The sequence below is a fragment of the Chelonia mydas genome, chromosome 13 (genome assembly GCF_015237465.2).
Source record: "Chelonia mydas isolate rCheMyd1 chromosome 13, rCheMyd1.pri.v2, whole genome shotgun sequence".
In the NCBI taxonomy this organism is placed as follows: domain Eukaryota; kingdom Metazoa; phylum Chordata; order Testudines; family Cheloniidae; genus Chelonia; species Chelonia mydas.
Window position 1 is genome coordinate 5,637,897 of NC_051253.2, and position 20,047 is coordinate 5,657,943.

At 45.0% G+C, this 20,047-nt stretch overlaps 1 protein-coding gene across 6 annotated transcripts in view; it reads left to right on the forward strand.

Moving 5' to 3' along the window:
* The window catches only part of MYT1 (myelin transcription factor 1), a 114,228-nt gene that overhangs the window by 63,094 nt on the left and 31,087 nt on the right, over positions 1–20,047 (forward strand). For 4 of the 6 annotated variants that reach the window (XM_037877061.2, XM_037877062.2, XM_043527190.1 and 1 more), the window contains exons 5-13: positions 1,020–1,082; positions 2,366–2,613; positions 3,765–4,646; positions 6,285–6,419; positions 9,277–9,367; positions 12,593–12,706; positions 14,294–14,508; positions 17,121–17,326; positions 18,743–19,012. In XM_037877061.2, the coding sequence (XP_037732989.1) occupies positions 1,020–1,082; positions 2,366–2,613; positions 3,765–4,646; positions 6,285–6,419; positions 9,277–9,367; positions 12,593–12,706; positions 14,294–14,508; positions 17,121–17,326; positions 18,743–19,012 (2,224 nt within the window). The remainder of the gene's footprint in view (positions 1–1,019; positions 1,083–2,365; positions 2,614–3,764; positions 4,647–6,284; positions 6,420–9,276; positions 9,368–12,592; positions 12,707–14,293; positions 14,509–17,120; positions 17,327–18,742; positions 19,013–20,047) is intronic. The other 2 variants (XM_043527188.1, XM_043527189.1) reach the window with 1 other exon arrangement.

Here is a 20,047-nt window from a genome sequence, read left to right on the forward strand (position 1 = left end):
GACCTGGGTGCCGGCCGCAGCACCGCTTCCCGCCACATCGTGCACGGATGCTAGTTACGAGATCACTATGCGTGCGGCGGCATGTGCGCTCAGCAAACCCCCCTGGCAAATTGCATCTCGTGACCAGCAACTGGCAAGAGAGTTGAGAAATCAGCCAGGCCAGTCAAAAAGTGGTCAAGCCGTGTCCCAGGTGGTCCCCCTTGCTTTGCAGCCTCTGGCAGTAGCCAAAGTCTAATGTACATCCGCCAGGGAAACTGGCTGAAGCTGCTTTTCAGCCTTTGGAGCCCCTATAATGCCTGAAGACTGGGCTATCTGTAGGGGTGACATTTACTAGTGCAGAGGAACTATGCAAAGCGGCATCTTCCACTTCAGTCCGTGTTAAGGGCTGAGTAGTGCCTAGGGTTTCTGGAGCCCTCTGCACTGAGATTGCCGCTTCAGCTGAGCAGAAGCCAGGGCAGGGGAGCTTGTGAATTTTGTCCAACATGCTCTGACTCCTATCACCAAAGGCCTGGCTTCCCATGTCCATTCCTCAGCCTGGCCTCCTCAATAGTCCCCCATTCCTAGCATCCTCAAACAATGCTTGTCTGGCAAGCCATAAAATGAAATTTTAAAAAATGAATTATTTTATGCACTAGTGAAAAAAAAAAACAAAACAACAACAAAACTAAACAGTGACCATGGGAGGCAGGGTACGGTAGTTGTCTGGTGTTTAAAGGCTTGCTTTTACACATGCAAATCTTTAATTAAACATACTCATAAAACTATAATGAACCGTTCATTTAATTAAATGGGGTGACTCATTTCATTAATTTTTAGCAAACTGCAAAGCCGCCATCCTGCCCTCCTTGCTTGGAATTCAAAGGGATGAAATGAACTATTTAAAGGAAATTATCTTCCCGTTTGCAGTTTTTGTTCCTTCTGCACAGATTCTTTTTAACTCTCCATAGTTTATATACTTTAATTAAAACGCATTGTCCAAGTCATCACCGTTCTTGTTGCTTGATTGTTTCCCTCTCAAGCTGCCCTACCCCAGGATGTAATGGCTCAGGACACATCCGTGGAAAGTATGCAAGACACAGAAGGTAAGATTTGGTCTGGAGGATTTTCAGTCTAAGGAACCTCAATGCCAGTGGTAGAGAGAGATGTAAGAATCAAGACAGACTGACCCTGATCCAGCTCCATTGACTACAATGGGAGTTGGATCAGGTCCTAAATGAGCTTTACCAAACTCACAGCTGATGCGGAAAGGAATAGACTGTGTTGCTATACAATGGGTTTATTAATTCTGCTGAGATGTCTTCAGGCTGAGGACTTGGTCTGCTTGCTACTTGCATGCATGGTAGAGGGGAGTGGGGTGGGAAATAATAGTTTTTCTGGCTGCCTTGGAGTCCATTCTTCTGCTAACAGATTTTTCGTCAGTGCATTATACTGTGCACATCTGGACTCCTGGTGCCCATGAGTTAAATATGCCACTATGGCTGGATCTGAATACCAGTTCTAGTTTTATAGCTAGAAGCAACCAACAGCCTTTAGTATCCAACAGTGTCCGGGGTAGAAACAACTGGGCCTAGCGTAAATTGTGATGGCAGATATAAGATGCAGGGGTGTCCAACCTGAGCCTGAGAAGGAGCCAGAATTTACCAATGTACATTGCCAAAGAGCCACAGTAATACGTCAGCAGCCGCCCATCAGCTCCCCCACCCCGCTCCCAGCACCTCCCACCCACCGGCAGCCCCGCCAGTCAGCTCCTCCCTCTCCCTCCTTCCCTGCACCTCCCGATCAGCTGTTTTGTGGCATGCAGGAGGCTTGGGGGAGGGGAGGGGAAGGGAGCGAGGGCATGGCAGGCTCAGGGGAGGGGTTGGGAAGGGGTGGAGAGGAGGAAGGCCTGTGGCAGAGCCAGAGGTTGAGCAGTGAGCAACCCCCGGCACATTGGAAAGTTGGCGCCAGCCCCGGAGTCGGTGCCTAGACAAGGAGCCGCAGGTTAACTTCTGAAGGGCCGCATGTGGCTCCGGAGCCCCAGGTTGGCCACCCCTGATAAGATGCCATAGGACTAAATGTTTTTACTGGGTTATACGAACTCCCAGTGATCTCTGAGCAAAAACTGAGTAAAGGCATCAGGAGCTGGCCCATTCATAGGTGAGTTTCTTTAGAGAAGAGTGAAAAAGAATGAAGGCCAGATCTTCAGCTTGGTCAACAGAGCTAGGACAATATAAACCAGCTGAAGACCTGGCCCTCCCTATGCATTGCCTATTTCTCTTTAGTCCTTAAAGGACTTTTTTACCCCTTGCTTCATTGATAAAGCCTCCATTTCTGAGGTCTTGCTCAGACATGCCTCCCTCATGCAATGAGTCCTCTTTCCCTCTAGTTTACAAAGCTGCCCTCTAGCAAAGAAGAGGAAACTTCAGGATGCTGAGGCCGAGCACCTGGTGTCAAAGAGAAAATCCCATCCCCTGAAGCTGGCCCTTGATGAAGGCTACAACATGGACAGCGATGGGAGCGAGGAGACAGAGGTGAAGGAGGAGTCTGTCACTGACGAATCAGAGGGGACTTTGGAGGAGGAAGAGGCAGAGACAATAGAACAGGAGGAGACCCCCAGCCCTGAGCCAGCGGAAGGTGCTTTATCATTATTGATTGCAGAGCTTATTTTACAGATGGAAAAAGGGAAGTGAGTGTTAATAATGAAGAGTTATAGCACCTCTAAATTATGTATAGGATGGGTTCTTCCATTATTATATTTAGTGGAAGAACAACAGAAAAGCCCTGTTTAATCTGAGAAGGGATGTTCCTGGCTATGCTGGTCACAGACTGTCTCCAACATCTTAAAAATAAGAGTTTTTCCATCAGTGACGATTCCTGGGGAAGGAACTATGTAGAGTATAAAAGCACTTCTCTGTGTGGCTCAATAGGTAAAGCAATGGGAAAGGCAACTTGGAATCTTGGATCCTGATCCAGAGACAGGTTGTGAGCTTCTCTATTGTCTTCAGCCTGTGGAACTCATTGCCGGAGGATGTTGTGAAGACCAAAACTATAACAGGGTTCAAAAAAGAACTAGATAAATTCATGGAGGATAGGTCCATCAATGGCTATTAGCCAGGATGGGCAGGGATGCAACACCATTCTCTGCCAGAAGCTGGGAATGGACGACAGGGGATGGATCACTTGATGATTACCTGTTCTGTTCATTCCCTCTGGGGCACCTGACATTGGCCACTGTTGGAAGAAAGGATATTGGGCTAGATGGACCATTTGTCTGACCCAGGATGACTGTTCTTATGCTCAGTGGTCACAGAGTAAGGCTCCTAGGTCCAAGTTCATGCCACTTTCATGGGCTTTGGAAGGAGGTGTATGTGCGTAACCAGGGAAGAGTTTTGGCCCTCGGATCTTAGCCTTCTCCCATATCTCTTTCCTTGTAAATGTATTTGTGCATCATGGACCCCTCTTTATTGAGGCAATTTGCATCAGCCTCCAATGGGGTGCTCTTTAGCATGAAAACATCACCTTGGGCTAGTGCGGGCAACATGCAAAAAGGTGTAGCTGATGGTTTCTGATGGCTCAGTGGAGAAAATAGATATCTGAAGGTGTTGCTCATCTTATCAGTGGGAATCATTTTAAAATGGAAACCCCTTTTTTTACCTGCCGTTACTAAATGCATTAAATCAGGTTTCACCCAGGGCATAACAGCAAGATTTGGGGTTCAGTTAAGCTGAAAGGAGACAAAAAGTTCTGTATGAGCTTATAACATTTTTTCTTCTTCCTTTTTGCAGTAAGAAGCCCAGCAAAATCATCACGCTATGGACAAAATGCAGCTACCAGTACACCCGGCCCTAGCAAGGCCAATTATAGCAGCTATCAAGAAATCATTGCCAACTCTCTCCTAAATCTAGGCCAAATAGCAGAAGAAACCCTTGCAATAGAGGGGCAGCTGCCTGAAAATGAACGGCAGGTCTCCAAGCCTCCTGTTAATGTTGTGCACCTGGTTCATGAAGGGGCGGAAGAAGAGGTGGTCGAGGAGGAATGTGACAAGGAAATTATCATCCAAACTGAGGATGCAGAGGAAGTTATCGAGGTCACTAGCGAACGTAGCAGTGAATTGTGTCCAGAGCATCGGGACGACATGAACTGTGAGGAGTCCTGCAAGTTGCAAAAGGCCATGCAAGCAGAAGCAGAAGAGGAAGAAGAGGAGGAGGAGGAAGAGGAGGAGGAGGAAGAAGAAGAAGAAGAAGAAGAGGAGGAGGAAGAAGAGGAGGAGGAGGAGGAGGAGGAAGAGGAAGAAGAGGAGGAGATGGCACCTGAAGTGATCTGTGAAGAAACTCCTCAGACATCTCGGGACTCCCAGAAAACCCACTGTGAAGGGCGGTTCAGCCCAAAACCTGAGTACTCGGTCATCGTGGAGGTCAGGTCAGATGACGACAAAGATGACGATGCTCGGTCCCAGAAATCTGCCGTGACCGATGAGTCTGAAATGTACGACATGATGACCAGAGGGAACCTGGGGCTGCTGGAGCAGGCCATTGCACTCAAAGCCGAGCAGGTTAAGATCATGAGGGAGCCCAGCCGCCTGCCAGGGGAGCATGTAAAGCATTTCCAGGTGGACGAAAAACAAAACAAACCTTTGGACACTATCAGAAAAAACTACTACAGCAAAGGTGGAGTATCTGAACAACCTTCCATGCACCATCTTTCTCCCCAGCAGCCTTGGACTGTGAAAGAATCTGAGCTTCACTGCTAAGTGTCCCATGAAAACTACCTGGTTGTGGATTTTCAAGCTCGGTTTGGTGATTGAGCCACATAGTTCCTGTTACTCTCAGTGGGAATTGCGTGGCAAGTCCCCTAGTTGGCTTTGAAAATCTCAACCTGTACCTCTAAGACAGAAATGGCAAAAGCGATGCAGAGTGGATAATCTGGGAGACTATTTATATTCATTTTATTTCTTTCCATTTATTAAAATGTTCCCACTCAGTCTTCTGGCTATGAAGTCTTCCCAGTGTCAATTAAGACCAAAATCCAAACGAGAGGACCCTCCAAAATAAACTCAGAACAAAAACTCTCCCACCAGTGCCACCCTTCTGCTCATTTTTCCCATTCCAGAAAAAGCCCATGAGACCAGATACTATGGACCTTGTAGCCTGATTTTAAGGTCATTTGGACTTTGGTGCCATAATTTACTTGAGAAATAGATAAGTAGAAGCCTTCTCCATGGGGGCCATGATGTACATATTGAATAGACAGGTGGAGAAAGTTCCACCAATATCCTCAATCCATCAGTTTCATCAGAATCTTTAATCAGCACCAGTTTACTTTTAAATAGATTTTTGAACTAAAACTATAAAGAAAAGCAGGAGACAGGAACCACCTGATTCCATGCACACCTCTCCTACTGAGAGTTTGTTGTCCTCTTTCCTAGCACAAGGCAGGTTTTTTTTAAAAAAAAAAAAGTGTGGGGGGGAATATTTGCCAATGTTTCCGCCTTTTCATTTTTGAAATTAAAAATTTTAACAATTTTTGAAATTGAAACAAACAAAATCAACCAGCTCTATCAATTTCCATTTGAAAATTGACTGAAAACTTTCATGAAGAATTTCATTTAAAATGTTCCTAATTTATGAATGAATTAATTAATTAATTTTCAAATTTCAAAACTATTAAAATGTGAAACATTTCAACTACTTCTGCATAGGACTCATATGAAAATATCAACCTGAAAACTAATGCAGTTCACATATTTTTGAAGCAGGGTATCACCTGCTAAGCCTTTCTGAATTCTACAGGAAGTACTAGACCGTAAGTGGGCAAGCCTATAGAAACTGAAGCCTGGCCTAAGATCAATAACTTCTTTTGGCTTGGCTTGGTCCATGATTGAATATGAGCCAATGGGATTATCCTGTCATAATTCTTAGATGGCCTCACTGACCTTATATAGCACATTACAGGATACATTTTCAGCCACACTGAGCATGGCTTCCCTTTCGTATCCACATGCAAAATTTGCACCTGTATTTTTACACCTACAAAAATGTAATTGTGTGTGCAAATCAGAGTCTTTGCACCAGTAACTACTTGATTTGCACCAACAATCAGGCAGCTAGTGGTGTGAATATTCAACCTTGGCATCTCACTTGAACTACAGGTGCAAACGTACCCCGAAATCTTGGCGATAAACTCTTTTGCAGCAGTGCTGTACAAAAGCTCCTTTTCTTGTATCCAGTCACTCATGATTTGTACCCAGTTGCTGCCCTTGCCTGGGGTAATATTTTTTCCCACATCCCCCTCCCCATATTTCCTAGATCCCTCAAGACCTGAGAAGCGAGAGATCAAATGTCCTACTCCAGGTTGTGATGGCACCGGTCACGTCACAGGACTCTACCCTCACCATCGCAGTCTGTCCGGTTGTCCACACAAAGACAGGATCCCTCCAGAGAGTGAGTATACTGTAGGGATTTCCAGACCGCAGAAAAAGGGCTGCCTAACCTGGGGAGCTGAGGCACTTAGCTGACTTGTGCCTCAGAGCACATCTGCACTGCAGTCTTGAGTGTGAATGGTAACTTGTCCAGATGTATCCACACTACCTGAACTCTAGAAGAAGTGAGGACACCGTGGCAAAGGCTTCAATGCTGGTTGCACAAGTATGAACCCGTGGCGGCGGTCAGGCAAATTTGTGCAGTTCACCCTGCCACATCCTCATGTCTGTTTTTAGTGAGCTCTCTAGATTACAGCTAATGCGGGTCCGTCGACACACGTTGCCATTTACACCCCTAGCGGCAATGTAGAAGCACCCTTAGAGTGAAATTCACCCCTGCGCGGAAGAGCCCCATCACAAGGTCAGTACACCACTGAAGTCGCACTTAAGCCCTCCAAATTCAACTTTAGTGGTGCATAGTTCCTGTGCTGGCCTTCTGCCCATGGGTAATTTTTGCCTTAAGAGCAAAAAGAAAAGGAGTACTTGTGGCACCTTAGAGACTAACCAATTTATTTGAGCATAAGCTTTCGTGAGCTACAGCTCACTTCATCGGATGCATACTGTGGAAAGTGTAGATGATCTTTTTATATACACACAAAGCATGAAAAAATACCTCCTCCCACCCCACTCTCCTGCTGGTAATAGCTTATCTAAAGTGATCACTCTCCTTACAATGTGTATGATAATCAAGTTGGGCCATTTCCAGCACAAATCCAGGTTTTCTCCCTCCCCCTCCGCCCCCCCCCCCCACAAACCCACTCTCCTGCTGGTAATAGCTTATCTAAAGTGACCACTCTCCTTACAATGTGTATGATAATCAAGGTGGGCCATTTCCAGCACAAATCCAGGGTTTAACAGGAACGTCTGGGGGGGGGGGGTAGGAAAAAACAAGGGGAAATAGGTTACCTTGCATAATGACTTAGCCACTCCCAGTCTCTGTTCAAGCCTAAGTTAATTGTATCCAGTTTGCAAATGAATTCCAATTCAACAGTTTCTCGCTGGAGTCTGGATTTGAAGTTTTTTTGTTGTAATATAGCAACTTTCATGTCTGTAATCGCGTGACCAGAGAGATTGAAGTGTTCTCCGACTGGTTTATGAATGTTATAATTCTTGACATCTGATTTGTGTCCATTTATTCTTTTACATAGAGACTGTCCAGTTTGACCAATGTACATGGCAGAGGGGCATTGCTGGCACATGATGGCATATACCACATTGGTGGATGTGCAGGTGAACGAGCCTCTGATCGTGTGGCTGATGTTATTAGGCCCTGTGATGGTGTCTCCTGAATAGATATGTGGGCACAGTTGGCAACGGGCTTTGTTGCAAGGATAGGTTCCTGGGTTAGTGGTTCTGTTGTGTGGTATGTGGTTGCTTGTGAGTATTTGCTTCAGGTTGGGGGCTGTCTGTAGGCAAGGACTACATACACAGTATGCATCCGATGAAGTGAGCTGTAGCTCACGAAAGCTTATGCTCAAATAAATTGGTTAGTCTCTAAGGTGCCACAAGTACTCCTTTTCTTTTTGCGAATACAGACTAACACGGCTGTTACTCTGAAACCTGCCTTAAGAGCGTTGTTTAATTTCTCATGTTGTGTGATGCAGTTATAGTGTCTTACCCTTATGATGACAAAAGTTATAGCTACCCTTACAGGAAAGTTCTGGAGAATTTAATAGAAAATAATAATCTTTATATAGGCTTTTAGATCCATCTCATACAGATCTCCTTGCTATAGAATTCTATAGGGTGGTTTAAAAAAATGCAACTTTTAGAAAGGATCTCATTCTCTGTTAACTTCTCTAGATGTTGTCAGTAATTTCTATAGAACCCTACTGAGCTTCTGTTGAACCATGTCGGCTTGGTCCCTATATTGAATCCCACAGATTCTTTTCCCGCTATGGAGTAGCTTGTCGGGAAGAGGGAAGAAGGGTGAAAAAAAAAAAATCTCGACAGCAGAATTTAATTATGTTTTATTGTAGAGCAAAAAAAGTAACCATTTGATATGTACACTAGAGTCAAATCTCTTTTTATTCACTCATCACCTTGACAGTTACAACATAGCACATAAAGATTCATATATTCTGCAGGAAATGTTTATCACTATGCCACTGGCTTTTTTTTTCAAATATAGATTTTATTTCTATTTGTACCAACCTCCTAAATAGAATTCTCTGTACATGTAAATAAAGTTCAGTATTGTGTGCTCATGATAATGAAATAATGGCCAAAAAAAACCCCACAACCGCTGCCTTATCTGTAATTTCAGAGGTTGCAGACCTGCCATAAACACAGAACTGCAGGAGACAAGGCGAAAGTAACAGTTATCTTCACACAAGTGTGCATACAAAAAAAATTAAAAAGCAATCTGCATGCTTTCTAAAGGCTTGCAAAGCAAATTATTTTCTTTACTTTTAAGGTCAGCGCTGCAGGGAGCAATAATCCTGAAGATTAAAATTTTTAAAAATCAAACAAAGACTAGTCCTAAGGATAAAAGCATAGATTCAACTCCAATCACTTAAATCCACCTGAAATGGGCAGGCATGGCTCCGGAACGAAGGGGGAGGAGGAAAAATGGATTGCAATCAGTTAACCAGGAAAAAAGACCAAGCTGGCCTGTGCAGAAATGCTAATCTTGTGCTGACCTGAGCAGAGTTGGCTTGTAACTCTTTTCTGTACGCAGACAACTTTTAATTGCAATTTCATATTTGCTGATTTCTAGGAAGCCAGCATGAAAACTTGACTATTTGTCTTTTTTGCTCTGTTTTTATAAAGTTGTTTTTACTTCCCTCCCCTCTTCCCTTCCTCTCCTCGCTACAAAGTCTTGGCTATGCACGAGAATGTGTTGAAATGCCCAACACCAGGCTGCACAGGACAGGGTCATGTGAACAGCAATCGCAACACACACAGAAGGTACTTACTTCAAGTTCTAATCTGCAGGGGCTGAAACGTCGTCAAGGCAAACAGCAAAAATTACATTGGTTTTATCCCTGCATAATGAACTTCACACTGAGATATGGTGTAACTAAAACAGATTAATTATAGATGGCTATAAAAAAAACTGGAAATCAGACAGAATATCAGGTATCAAATGGAAATGGGCAATAAGGCAGAACAGAGTTTCTTGGTTTGGGTGCAGGTATTTAGTTAGAATGGAGTCAAGGAGATGGTATTCCGCTCTAGAGGAAGTTTAAGATGAGGTTCTAGTCCAAATGAGGGTTAGCGTTTGATGACACAGAACACTTGTGAGGTTTCTTGGTTGGTAAAAATGTCATGCAATCAGCTATTTTCACCTGAATTTCTGCCATCTCAGCATGAATTTCATCTGTAGCTCTAACCAGAAGTGAAAAACAGCCCCCTTCTAGTTTTGGATCTCAGACGGAACCTAATCAGTAGAGATTGGTTCAGATCTGGAGATCCGAAATTGTAAAAAAGTTCTGGTTTTGCCCTTGCTCTAGTGTAAAGAAGGTTATTGGTGGCAGAGAATTCTGCGGTGGTCCTCAGAAAATGTTTCACTAGTCAGGAGGGCTTCTATGAAGCTTGTCATGCAAAGAAATGCCAATGGTGTTGCCTTGGACAATATAGGCTGTATAACAGAGTGCTGGGGTTATCTAGCTCATGCTTAGGACTGTCTTTGTCAGATCATTTGACTTTAATGGACATACAGATTGACTGACAGAATCATAAATGTTAAATTCGTTTGCAGGCACTAGGTGAGTTTGCTTAATTATTTATTCATACATTGTGGGGAAATCATGAAATAAATTGATGTGATGAATGCCTCCTCACAGCCTGAGAGGCCGGGGAAAATGAGTGAAATGTTCTCACTCACTTGATAAGACCCATTTGTCTTGCACACTAACTAGCAGGTAGCAGTAAGCATCTGCAACACAAGTGGAAGCATCCGCAGTTACTGACTGAGGCGCGTGGGTAGCAGTTGGCCCAGAAAAGAGCAGCAAGAGTTGGGAGAAAAGTTCATTTTCAGTTCACCTGCAGGTCAGCCCAGTGATAATACAAGAGACTGTCAACTGTTTTCAGTCTGATAATCGATGTTCAACGCAAGGGAGAGGGGGGGCAGTGGTTGAGAGTTGGGTTCATGAGCCAGATTCGAGTCAAGTGGCCCGAATTCAAATCCTGGCTTGGGTCGCTGGTGATAATAAGTACGAGGGCCTTAGTCAACATCCCAAAACTGCCATTTAAGCTCTGCTCAAAAGGTGTCTGTGACTGGAATAGCAGGGGTGACCCCAGCCAGGATTGAGGTTCAGATGCAGAGCTCTGTAGGGGAAGATCGTGGAGCGCCTCCTGTACTCTGCTTGTTCAAGCCAGCCCTAGCAGCATCTCTCCTAAAGGAACACTGAATTCACAGAAGTCAATAGGAGTTTTGCCTGACTCAGGACTGAGTAAACATGGAGGGCCTGGAGCCTGTCTCCAGGGCAACAAAGCCACTCCACCCATAATTCCAGTCAGATCCTTGCACAAGGAGGGGAGCAGGAGTACTTCCTTCGATAAACTGAGGTTCCATGCCCCTCAAAGCCATGAATCTCCAGAGACCATGACAAAGAGCTTCTGTACAGAAGCCCTTTGCCATTGCATTAGTGTCAGGGCCCCCTGGCTCCTGCTCACCCCTGGAGAGAATCGCTTCTACAGGGGCCAGGTTTCTAGTGGCTGCCTTGGCATCAGCTACTTCAGAGCCATTCTTGGGGCTTGAGGGGGATGTTTTCCAAGCCACTGAGAAGGGGAGCCATCTAAGTTGCTGCAGGCTCTTTCCACAGGAAATTCCACCAGCTTTCCCTGTGGGTGTGAAGGGGAGAACCCAGTGTCAGCCTGCGGGCTGCCTAACCAAGGCCCTACCCCTCACCTGTCCCTGCCCCACCATCTCCATGTGTGTGGAGACTGAACCCTGCAGAGGTCTGACAGAGTAGCTTCCACAGGGGGGACAGAAGCGGGGTGCTTGACACAGAGGTGACCCAAACCTTCCCAGGACCTCCCCCGCCCCAACTAGGATAGGAAGGGGCAGGATCCCCACTGCAAACATCTGAAGAGGGGGCAGTCAAGGCCTGGAGGATCCAGCTCTGCTAAAATGGGAGCCGCTACTGTAATTCTGAGTTACAGCCAATCATAGCAAGCATTTCAGGATCTGTATGGCCTAGGCTGTGAGTGGCCCCTCTTCAGCCTTGCTAGGGCAGAGTGGGGAGTAGGTAGCTTAGGGTGGCCAAGACAGCAAATGTGAAAAATCAGGACTGGGGATGGGGGGGTAATAGGAGCCTATATAAGAAAAAGACCCAAAAATCGGGACTGTCCCTATAAAATCGGGACATCTGGTCGCCCTAAAGTAGCTTCTCCTCCCAATCCCTTTCATGGCTGCCCAAAACAGCAACCCCTTCACTCCCTGCATGGCAGAAAGCACAGCGTGGGCGTGTTCTGTTCCCCTGCAGAGAACAGGACTCCACAAAGGCCGCCCTGGCTCCATCACCCACCCTTTTAGCAACGGCCCATGGATCGGAGCTCATGCACCCCGGGGTGCAATCTGTCCCGTGACCAAGGAGCTGTGCTGAGGGGGACTGTCCCTCTCTCAAGGCAGACTCTTTTTGGGACTCCTTTGGGGCAGGGCAGCACCACACCATGGCCTATGAACAGCTGTGGCTTAAAAGCCACACTCAGGCCCCATCCATGGAGGTCATGGCAAATGTGTGTAAAAGTCACACTCAAGCCCCCTGGTACAAGTAGATGTTGACACAACTGCACATCTACAAAGCACATTTTCCACAGAAATCACCCCTGGAAATGTTTGCTTAAGCAAGGAACCAGAACAAGAAAGGAGAAGAAATTCCATTTATTCATTAAAATTTCTCCAAATGAACCATACGTCCCTCATTCTCTCTTTGAGGAACTCAACCCAGGTTATTGATATTTTTTATCCATATCCTGGTTCTTTGAATGCTTCTGAACTTTTGTTTCTGAGCAATATCACGGTGGATGTCTGAATGCTTTACAGCTTGCCAAAATAATAACAATAATAATAATAAAAAGATTTTTCTCATGGGCTCAGTGCAGATCCTGGTCTGTAAAGCATATGGAGATCTTCATCCCAGTTCCTCATGCTTAGCTTTCCTTTCTTTCTCTTTTAATTCCATACAGTTTATCTGGGTGCCCCATAGCCGCTGCTGAAAAATTAGCCAAATCTCATGAAAAGCAACAACCGCAGGCCGGTGACCCCTCTAAGAGTAGCTCCAATTCTGACCGGATACTCAGGTATGTTAGATTCATAACAAGGAAATTTGTAACAACATTTCTTCCAACCCCAGCTCCCACCCAAAATCAAATCAAATCAAATCTGTTGCAAAAAGAACCCCATCACAATCCATTCATGTACTGCTGCATCTTGATACTGCCGATGCCTGTTATTGTGATCATAGGTCTCTCCAAGGTGCGGGGATATTTAATGGATGATCCCATGGAGGGCATCCAGGACAATGAATTGCTTCTGTAGCATCAATTAATGCTGAGGCTACAGGCCAAAGGGTTTTAACAGTACAGCAGAAGGCACTTGTGCTGATTACACTACAATGCAAACTGCCTGAGAATTATGGCTATTATATTAGCATTATAAGTAGCGTTTTTTTTTTAAGGCCACATACAAATTATTCAGTCGCAGCTTTTTTAAACCTCAACATTTGTCTTCCTTTGACGACATGGCTTGCAGGAGTGGGACCCTGTTGGTTCGACGGGAGTATCGTCATTTTTGAATGATTTGATTTATTCTGGTTTTATCTGATCTGCCGGGGATGAGGACTGGCCAGTACTAAGAATGTCCCTGATGATCCCTTGCCTGCACAGTTTTGTGATTCACGATGCTACACATGGAGTGTAATATGGTTAGTTAGTTTACAATGAGAGCACTAAGGCAAGACTGCTGCGCAAACCCTTCTAAATGTTGATGTGCTACAGCCCAGCGAAGCATCAAGCTCTGATGGGTTTTTGTTTTTTTTCAGAACAGCTGAAAACCCAGGTCAGCTGGAGTTTTGAGTGCTCAGCATCTTTTTTTTTCGGGGGGGGGGGGGGGGAAAGACCATTAGCATTATTTATTGATTTATTTGTGCTAGTTCTCCCCCCCCCCCGCATGTGCTAAGGCCAAGATGCTCACAGTCTAAGGAAAAACCAGTGGAAAGAGGTTAGGAGGAAGGGAATAACAATAGGCATTTTATATACAATGTATATGCAAGTCAAATTGATTCACTATGGGCTGCACAGCAGAAGTGGGTCATTAAAAGGGACTCTGCAGATAGGGTAGCGGCCTTCCCTTATTGTGTGTTCACATTCACTGTGGAGTCAAACCTACAGTGGTGACTTGAGCTTAACTCTGCTCTCTTGATAATATTTAATGCCATTTCTTTTCAGCTCTCCCAAAGGAAAGCACTACCCCAAGATTTTATTTCTGTTGGCAAAGAGCAAACATAGACACAGTGTCCCACAATAAAAGGTTGCACTGTGATTTATGCAGTGAACATCACTGGATCCCGTGCAAGAATTAGGAACGTGAAATTTCCAGCCCACTCTTTAGAAGCTCAAGGTCAGATTCTGATCTCTGTCACTCTGGTGTAGGTCTGGAGGAAACGAAATCAGAATCTGGCCCACATAGTATTTTGTAAGGAAAATCTGATAAACCCATGAACAGAGTCATGAAAAAATGATCCTGCTTTGTTTTGGGTATAATATTTGTCAACCATCCTCTGGAGAAAAGAAATGGCTTGGCACTTTCACTGTGAATCACTTACAAAGCGGGGAAAAGAAAGAGAAGTATTGTTGATTGTTGGGTTTTGGTTCTTTTTTTATCTGCAGGCCTATGTGCTTTGTGAAGCAGCTGGAGATTCCTCAGTATGGGAGCTACAGGCCCAACATGGTTCCAGCAACCCCTAGGGCCAACCTGGCCAAGGAGCTGGAGAAGTACTCCAAGGTCACCTTCGATTATGCAAGTTTTGATGCTCAGGTTTTTGGCAAACGCATGCTTGCCCCAAAGATTCAGACTAGCGAAACCTCACCGAAAGCCTTTAAATGTAAGTTGGGACAAGTGAGGGGTTTGGTGCTGAGTGATCTGTGCTTTATCATCAAATATCACTTGCCAGAGAATACTGTGGCTCTTGGGAGGGTGTGTTTGAGTGAAGGGGCTGGGTACAAGTAAGAACAGTTGTCTATGGAGTGCTTAGCCCAAAGGACAATTTCTTTGGCTTCAGCTTTGGGGAGAATTGCATCCAGCCTTGGGTACGTTCATCTGAACAATATCTCTAGGTGGGATAAGTTACACAGTAGCCTCCAGTTTGTCCCCAGTATCTTACAGATCATGTATATTCCTCCATTCATCCATCTGTTTCTATTCTAGCTAGTTGGCTTATATTTTCTCTCTTCTCTATCTGATATCTAACTAAGATATTCTACCTGTTTGTTTCACGTATTATATTGTATTAACCACACACCTTCTAGCCATCAGTTGTCTAACATCTTATCTATCTTATCTACCTACCACTCTTATCTACCAAGGATTCTGCATGACTTGGCAGAGCCATTGACCAAAGGAAGCCTCCAAATAGATGCATGTGTAAAATGAAATGATCAAACAACCCCCCTGAGGATGGACCTTTAGGTGCAGGAATTGAGATGGACATGGTGGGCTAAAATTAGAATTGTATGCTACACCTCTGTAGTGGATGGCCAGCGCAGACTCATGCAGTTTCACTGTTTAATGTTCCTACTCCATTAGTCCCCACACATGCATGCTGAATCCACCTTTTAAAGCATAAAAAAAAAAAAGATTTAGGAAACCAGTTTGCAGAAGTCAGCAGCCTCAAGAGGGCTTTCTCTTTGTAGCTAATCCCACTTTCAGAGTCCTGTTTAATCCTGACGCAGCTGCTCTCTAAAAAGTGCTCATGCTTGAAAGCATCCCGGTTGTTGCACTACAATGGAAGCTCCCTTTTATTACAGTACTAAATCTGTAAAGGATCAGACAATGAAATTGGATGGAGGCCAGAGAGCACAACTGCCACTGTCATCCTGGGTTAGGGCTGATGGAAAAGTAATTTGTTTCCCAGCACAAGTGATTCTGCTGCTGAATAGATTGTGTTATTTGCAATATTCGCAAAGAATTTTCAGGGTAATTGTACTGACAAAAATAATTCCAGCAGCCCCACTAGGATAATCCTTTTTATTTTTTCTCGTCACTCATTTTTACTAATTTGCTGATTGCAAGTCCATTAGTGCCAGCAATACTTATGAAATGGAAAAGCATCGCTGAGTGTACAGTGTGAAATTGAAATTGGCATCTCACCATTCTGGATATTGTCAGGTTGTGCTTGCAAATACCCCGACCCCACCAAAAGACATGGATTAAACTGGACCAAAATTTAAAAAAAAAAAAAAAAAAAAAAGTAATGCGCAAGAATAACCATTTGGGCAAGACTCCCATGGGTTAATCAGAGCAACAAGATTAATATGATTGCCAATCATAGCAGGCAAATCTGTTCCTTTCATTAAGGACTTACTTTAAAGAGCTCTTCATCCAGAGGGATGTGTGCACATAACTCCTATTAATGTCAATAGGCATTATGCACACACACAATGAGGGGGGAAGCAGTCCTCGAAAAGATTAGCAGTTTATACTGTCTTATTTTTAGAGTTCATAATGGGAATAATAAAATCATTTTGCTTTGCTATGGCACCTTCATCTGAGCTTGTCAAGCTGCTTTGCAAACATAGGCCAAATCTTACAGGCCTTTCGCAGGCAAAACTCCCACTGAAGTTAATGGGAATTTTGGTTGGATAAGGGCAAAGGAAAAATTGACCAAGAACTTCAGGATCTGGCATGTAAATCTGGAAAGACAGAGCCCATCCTGCAGCTGGATCCGTGTGAGAAGACCCCTCCGCCTACACGGAGACACTGACTTCCAAGGGAGTCTATATGGTTGTCAGAGTCCTTACAAATGGATTGGTTTGCAAGATTGGGGCCATGATTTATATTGACTTAATCCTGAGAGATGGCAAGTCTCCTCACATCCCACTAGTGTTTCAATGGGAGTCGAGGGTGCTCAGCACCTGGCAAGGTCAGACCCAGGTCCGGCACAGTGTATAATAATGTACAGGGCAATGTAGTTCTAGACAGTATAACTATATTGTAGGAGATTTAATACAGCTAGACCAGCTGTCAGAAGAGCTCTATTTCACTGGTGTCATCATCAGAAAGTCACATTTTATAGCTGTCATTGGTGTGGTTTTGCTGTTAAAGTGTGATTTTAAAAAAATTACAAATGTTTGTATAATTATATGAGTTTTGAGAAGGCAAAGTTAAAAAACAGGTGAAGATTCACTATTGTTTCCCCTTTGAAGCCCTCAGGATAGTGCAGGGGTATGGTTTTAATGAAGAGGGCTACAGTATTCTGGGAATTTGATGGTGCAGTCAGCTAATGCAGGAACCTTTCACCTTAGCACACCTGAGCATGAGTTCCCAGCTATTAGCACCTTCAGTTCCAGGAGCAGTACATTTGCTGACAGGTTTATAATAAGTAAAGGGCTGCCATTGCAGTATGCATATACACTGAAATCAGTGGCATGGGATTGATTTGCCTATAACGCTCATGTGTAAGTTATATATCAGCCCTGTATTGTTCCCTTTTTGCAGCTAAACCTTTTCCAAAGGCCTCTTCCCCCAGCCACAGCCCTTCCAGCAGTTATGTGAAGAGCACTTCATCTTCCTCTACAGGCTTCGACTATTCTCACGATGCCGAGGCCGCACATATGGCTGCCACCGCCATTTTAAATCTCTCCACCCGCTGCTGGGAAATGCCAGAAAATCTCAGTACCAAGCAGCAGGATCTTCCCAGCAAGGTGAGCTTGACGGCAAGGAAATGCAGGGGGCTGAGGGTAAAATCCACAACAGCAAAGACAATGCAAACGGGACACTGTTCAGAAAAGATCTTCAGGTAATTAACTTCAATGTACTTAAAACCAGAGCGGGCTGAAAATCAGTATTTCTGGCCTGAGGGAAATGTTGATATTTTGACATCAGTTTTCATCCTGAATCAGGACAAAATGCCAAAACTTTACACAGAATAAAAGGCTCTCAAAAGTTTTGACTTCCGAAATGGCAGAGGGGAGACCCTGATGCACGATGGGAGATGTAGTTCTAGTCAGGAAGGCTAGCCAATGGGGGAGAACAGGGACAGGAGGCATCTTAACTACAGCTCCCATTAGGCACCACATCATAAGAACATAAGAATGGCCCTACTGAGTCAGACCAAAGATCCGTCTGCCCAGTATCTTCCGACAGCGGCCCGTGCCAGGTGCCCCAGAGGGAAAGAACAGAACAGGTCATCATCAAGTGATCCATCCCCTGTCGCCCATTCCCAGCTTCTGACAAACAGAGGCTAGGGACACCATTCCTGCCCATCCGGGCTAATAGCCATTGATGGACCTATCCTCCAGGAACTTATTTAGTTCTGTTTTGAACCCTGTTATGGTCTTGGCCTTCAAGTGAATGCAGGTTATTGTCAAACTGACCCTCAATTAAATGTTTCATTTAGATTTTTCCTAATGGAAAATCAGTGGGTTTTTTTTGCAAAAAGGAAAATGTCTTTTCTGTGGAAAAAACATTTAGAGCTAAAATTCCTGACCCGCTCTACTTGAAGCCTAGATGGGACTGGTACTATTGGAGCTTGACTTCACAAGCACCAGGTACTGCGGGGAGCTGAGCACTTCCTTAGTAGTTATGCATGCTTGTACCGCAAGCAACAGAAGGCACTTGGCACCATCAAAAGGCACTCAGCCCCAGGCAGGATGAGGCCTAAACTGAAAAATTGGGAGTAAGACTCTTGACATGCTAAAATAAGAAGTGCCTGTGCTGGCTCGGGTACCACTGTACATCTTTTGCATAGTCAGCATGTCCTGTTTTGAAGAAAGAGTGCTTGATTGTTCGTTTGGAAAATAGGTCAGTATCCACAACGGTGTCTGTAGAACATGGTATGGAGACATGTGACTATACAAAGTAGCTGTCCAAGACAAGCATCCCTTCCAAACAGAGGTTGCATTCACTGCTGGGACATATTCACATGGGACATTTCTGAGAGGAAATCCCATTCTGCTCCATTCCATCCCATTGCCTGTCAGAGCTTGAAGAAAGGGTGTTGCATGCTAGTACCCACTACTCCATATTGCTTTAGGCCCCTGACTGCCCTGTAAAGCAAAAGATACACTCCGAAAACTGATTGCAGGGGCTCATTTAGAATGTTGTCCCCCATCTTTCAGTCTATGGACATTGAGGTGGATGAAAACGGGACACTGGACTTAAGCATGAACAAGCATCGCAAACGGGAGAGCACCTTCCCCAGCAGCAGCAGCTGCAGCAGCAGCCCCAGTGTGAAGTCCCCAGATGTGTCCCAACGCCAAAATAGCACGAGTGCCACTAGCAGCACCATGACCTCACCCCAGTCCAGCCAGACCTCCCGTCAGGATGAATGGGATGGCCCCATTGACTACACCAAACCAAATCGTCAGCGGGAAGAGGAGCCAGAAGAGGTGAGCGGTGATGAGACCTTGTAATTAGGTCCCTTTTCCACTGAGATGCAGAGTGATCTACAGTAATATGTTTTCACTCTAGAGACCAGTGACTCTTGGCTTCCTTGGGCACTTTATTCCCATTGACTTCAATGGGGGCAGAGTTAGGCCAGTGCTGAGTACTTTGGAAAATCCCACCCATACTGTGTTTAGGGTTTTCTCTCTCTCTCTCTCTCTCTTTCTCTCTCCCCGCTTCTCTGATCCCTTTTCAGCCTCTCTGTGTTCACTTTTCACTCTGCCCACTCCGTTCTCCAGTTCTCATTCTGTTTTTGTCCGTTGTTTTCTTCCTCTTTCTTTCTCTTTTTCTCACCATCTCCCCTGAGTAGAATGCAGATGTGATAAGGTTGAAGTTGCATGCAAATTTAAAACCCTCTGGCCCAGATCCCTGCACCCAGCACAGGACACAGGGTGAAAGAGGAAACAGCTCTAAGCCGACTTTCTGCCACCCTGGTCCTGGGGCTGAATCAGCCACTCAGCATAATTTAGAGCAACCTAACAGCTGCTCTAAGTTATGCAGATTGGAGTGATCCCTTAGGGACTGCTCCCCCAGCCAGGGATCACCACAGTACAGCATGCTCAGACCATGCCCCCTCCTACCCCAGCCTGCTCAGGAATGCCCCTCTGCAGTAGATGGCATAAAGCTGGTTATGCCTGCTTTGCATCACCTAGGAACTCCTTAACGTCATGTTAGGGCAGTTCTCCTTCTCCTTTGTGTCGCTGGAGTGGGGCAGAGAGGCTGGAGCTGGGGACCAGGATCTGACCCAAAACGTGCAAGCAGCTGCAAGGTCAGGCAAAATGAGTTTCCCCACTCGTGACTGAGAGGATTGCAGAGTGAATTAATGAGCCAAGTGGAGGGGAGAAATAATCAATAACTATAAACCCAGTGGCCTAATTCTGATCTCAGTGACATCAGGGTAAATCAGCAGCGACTTCAGTGAAATTACACTGGCGAACATCTAGTGGGAGCAAGACCAGAACCAGACACTGGACATTTAG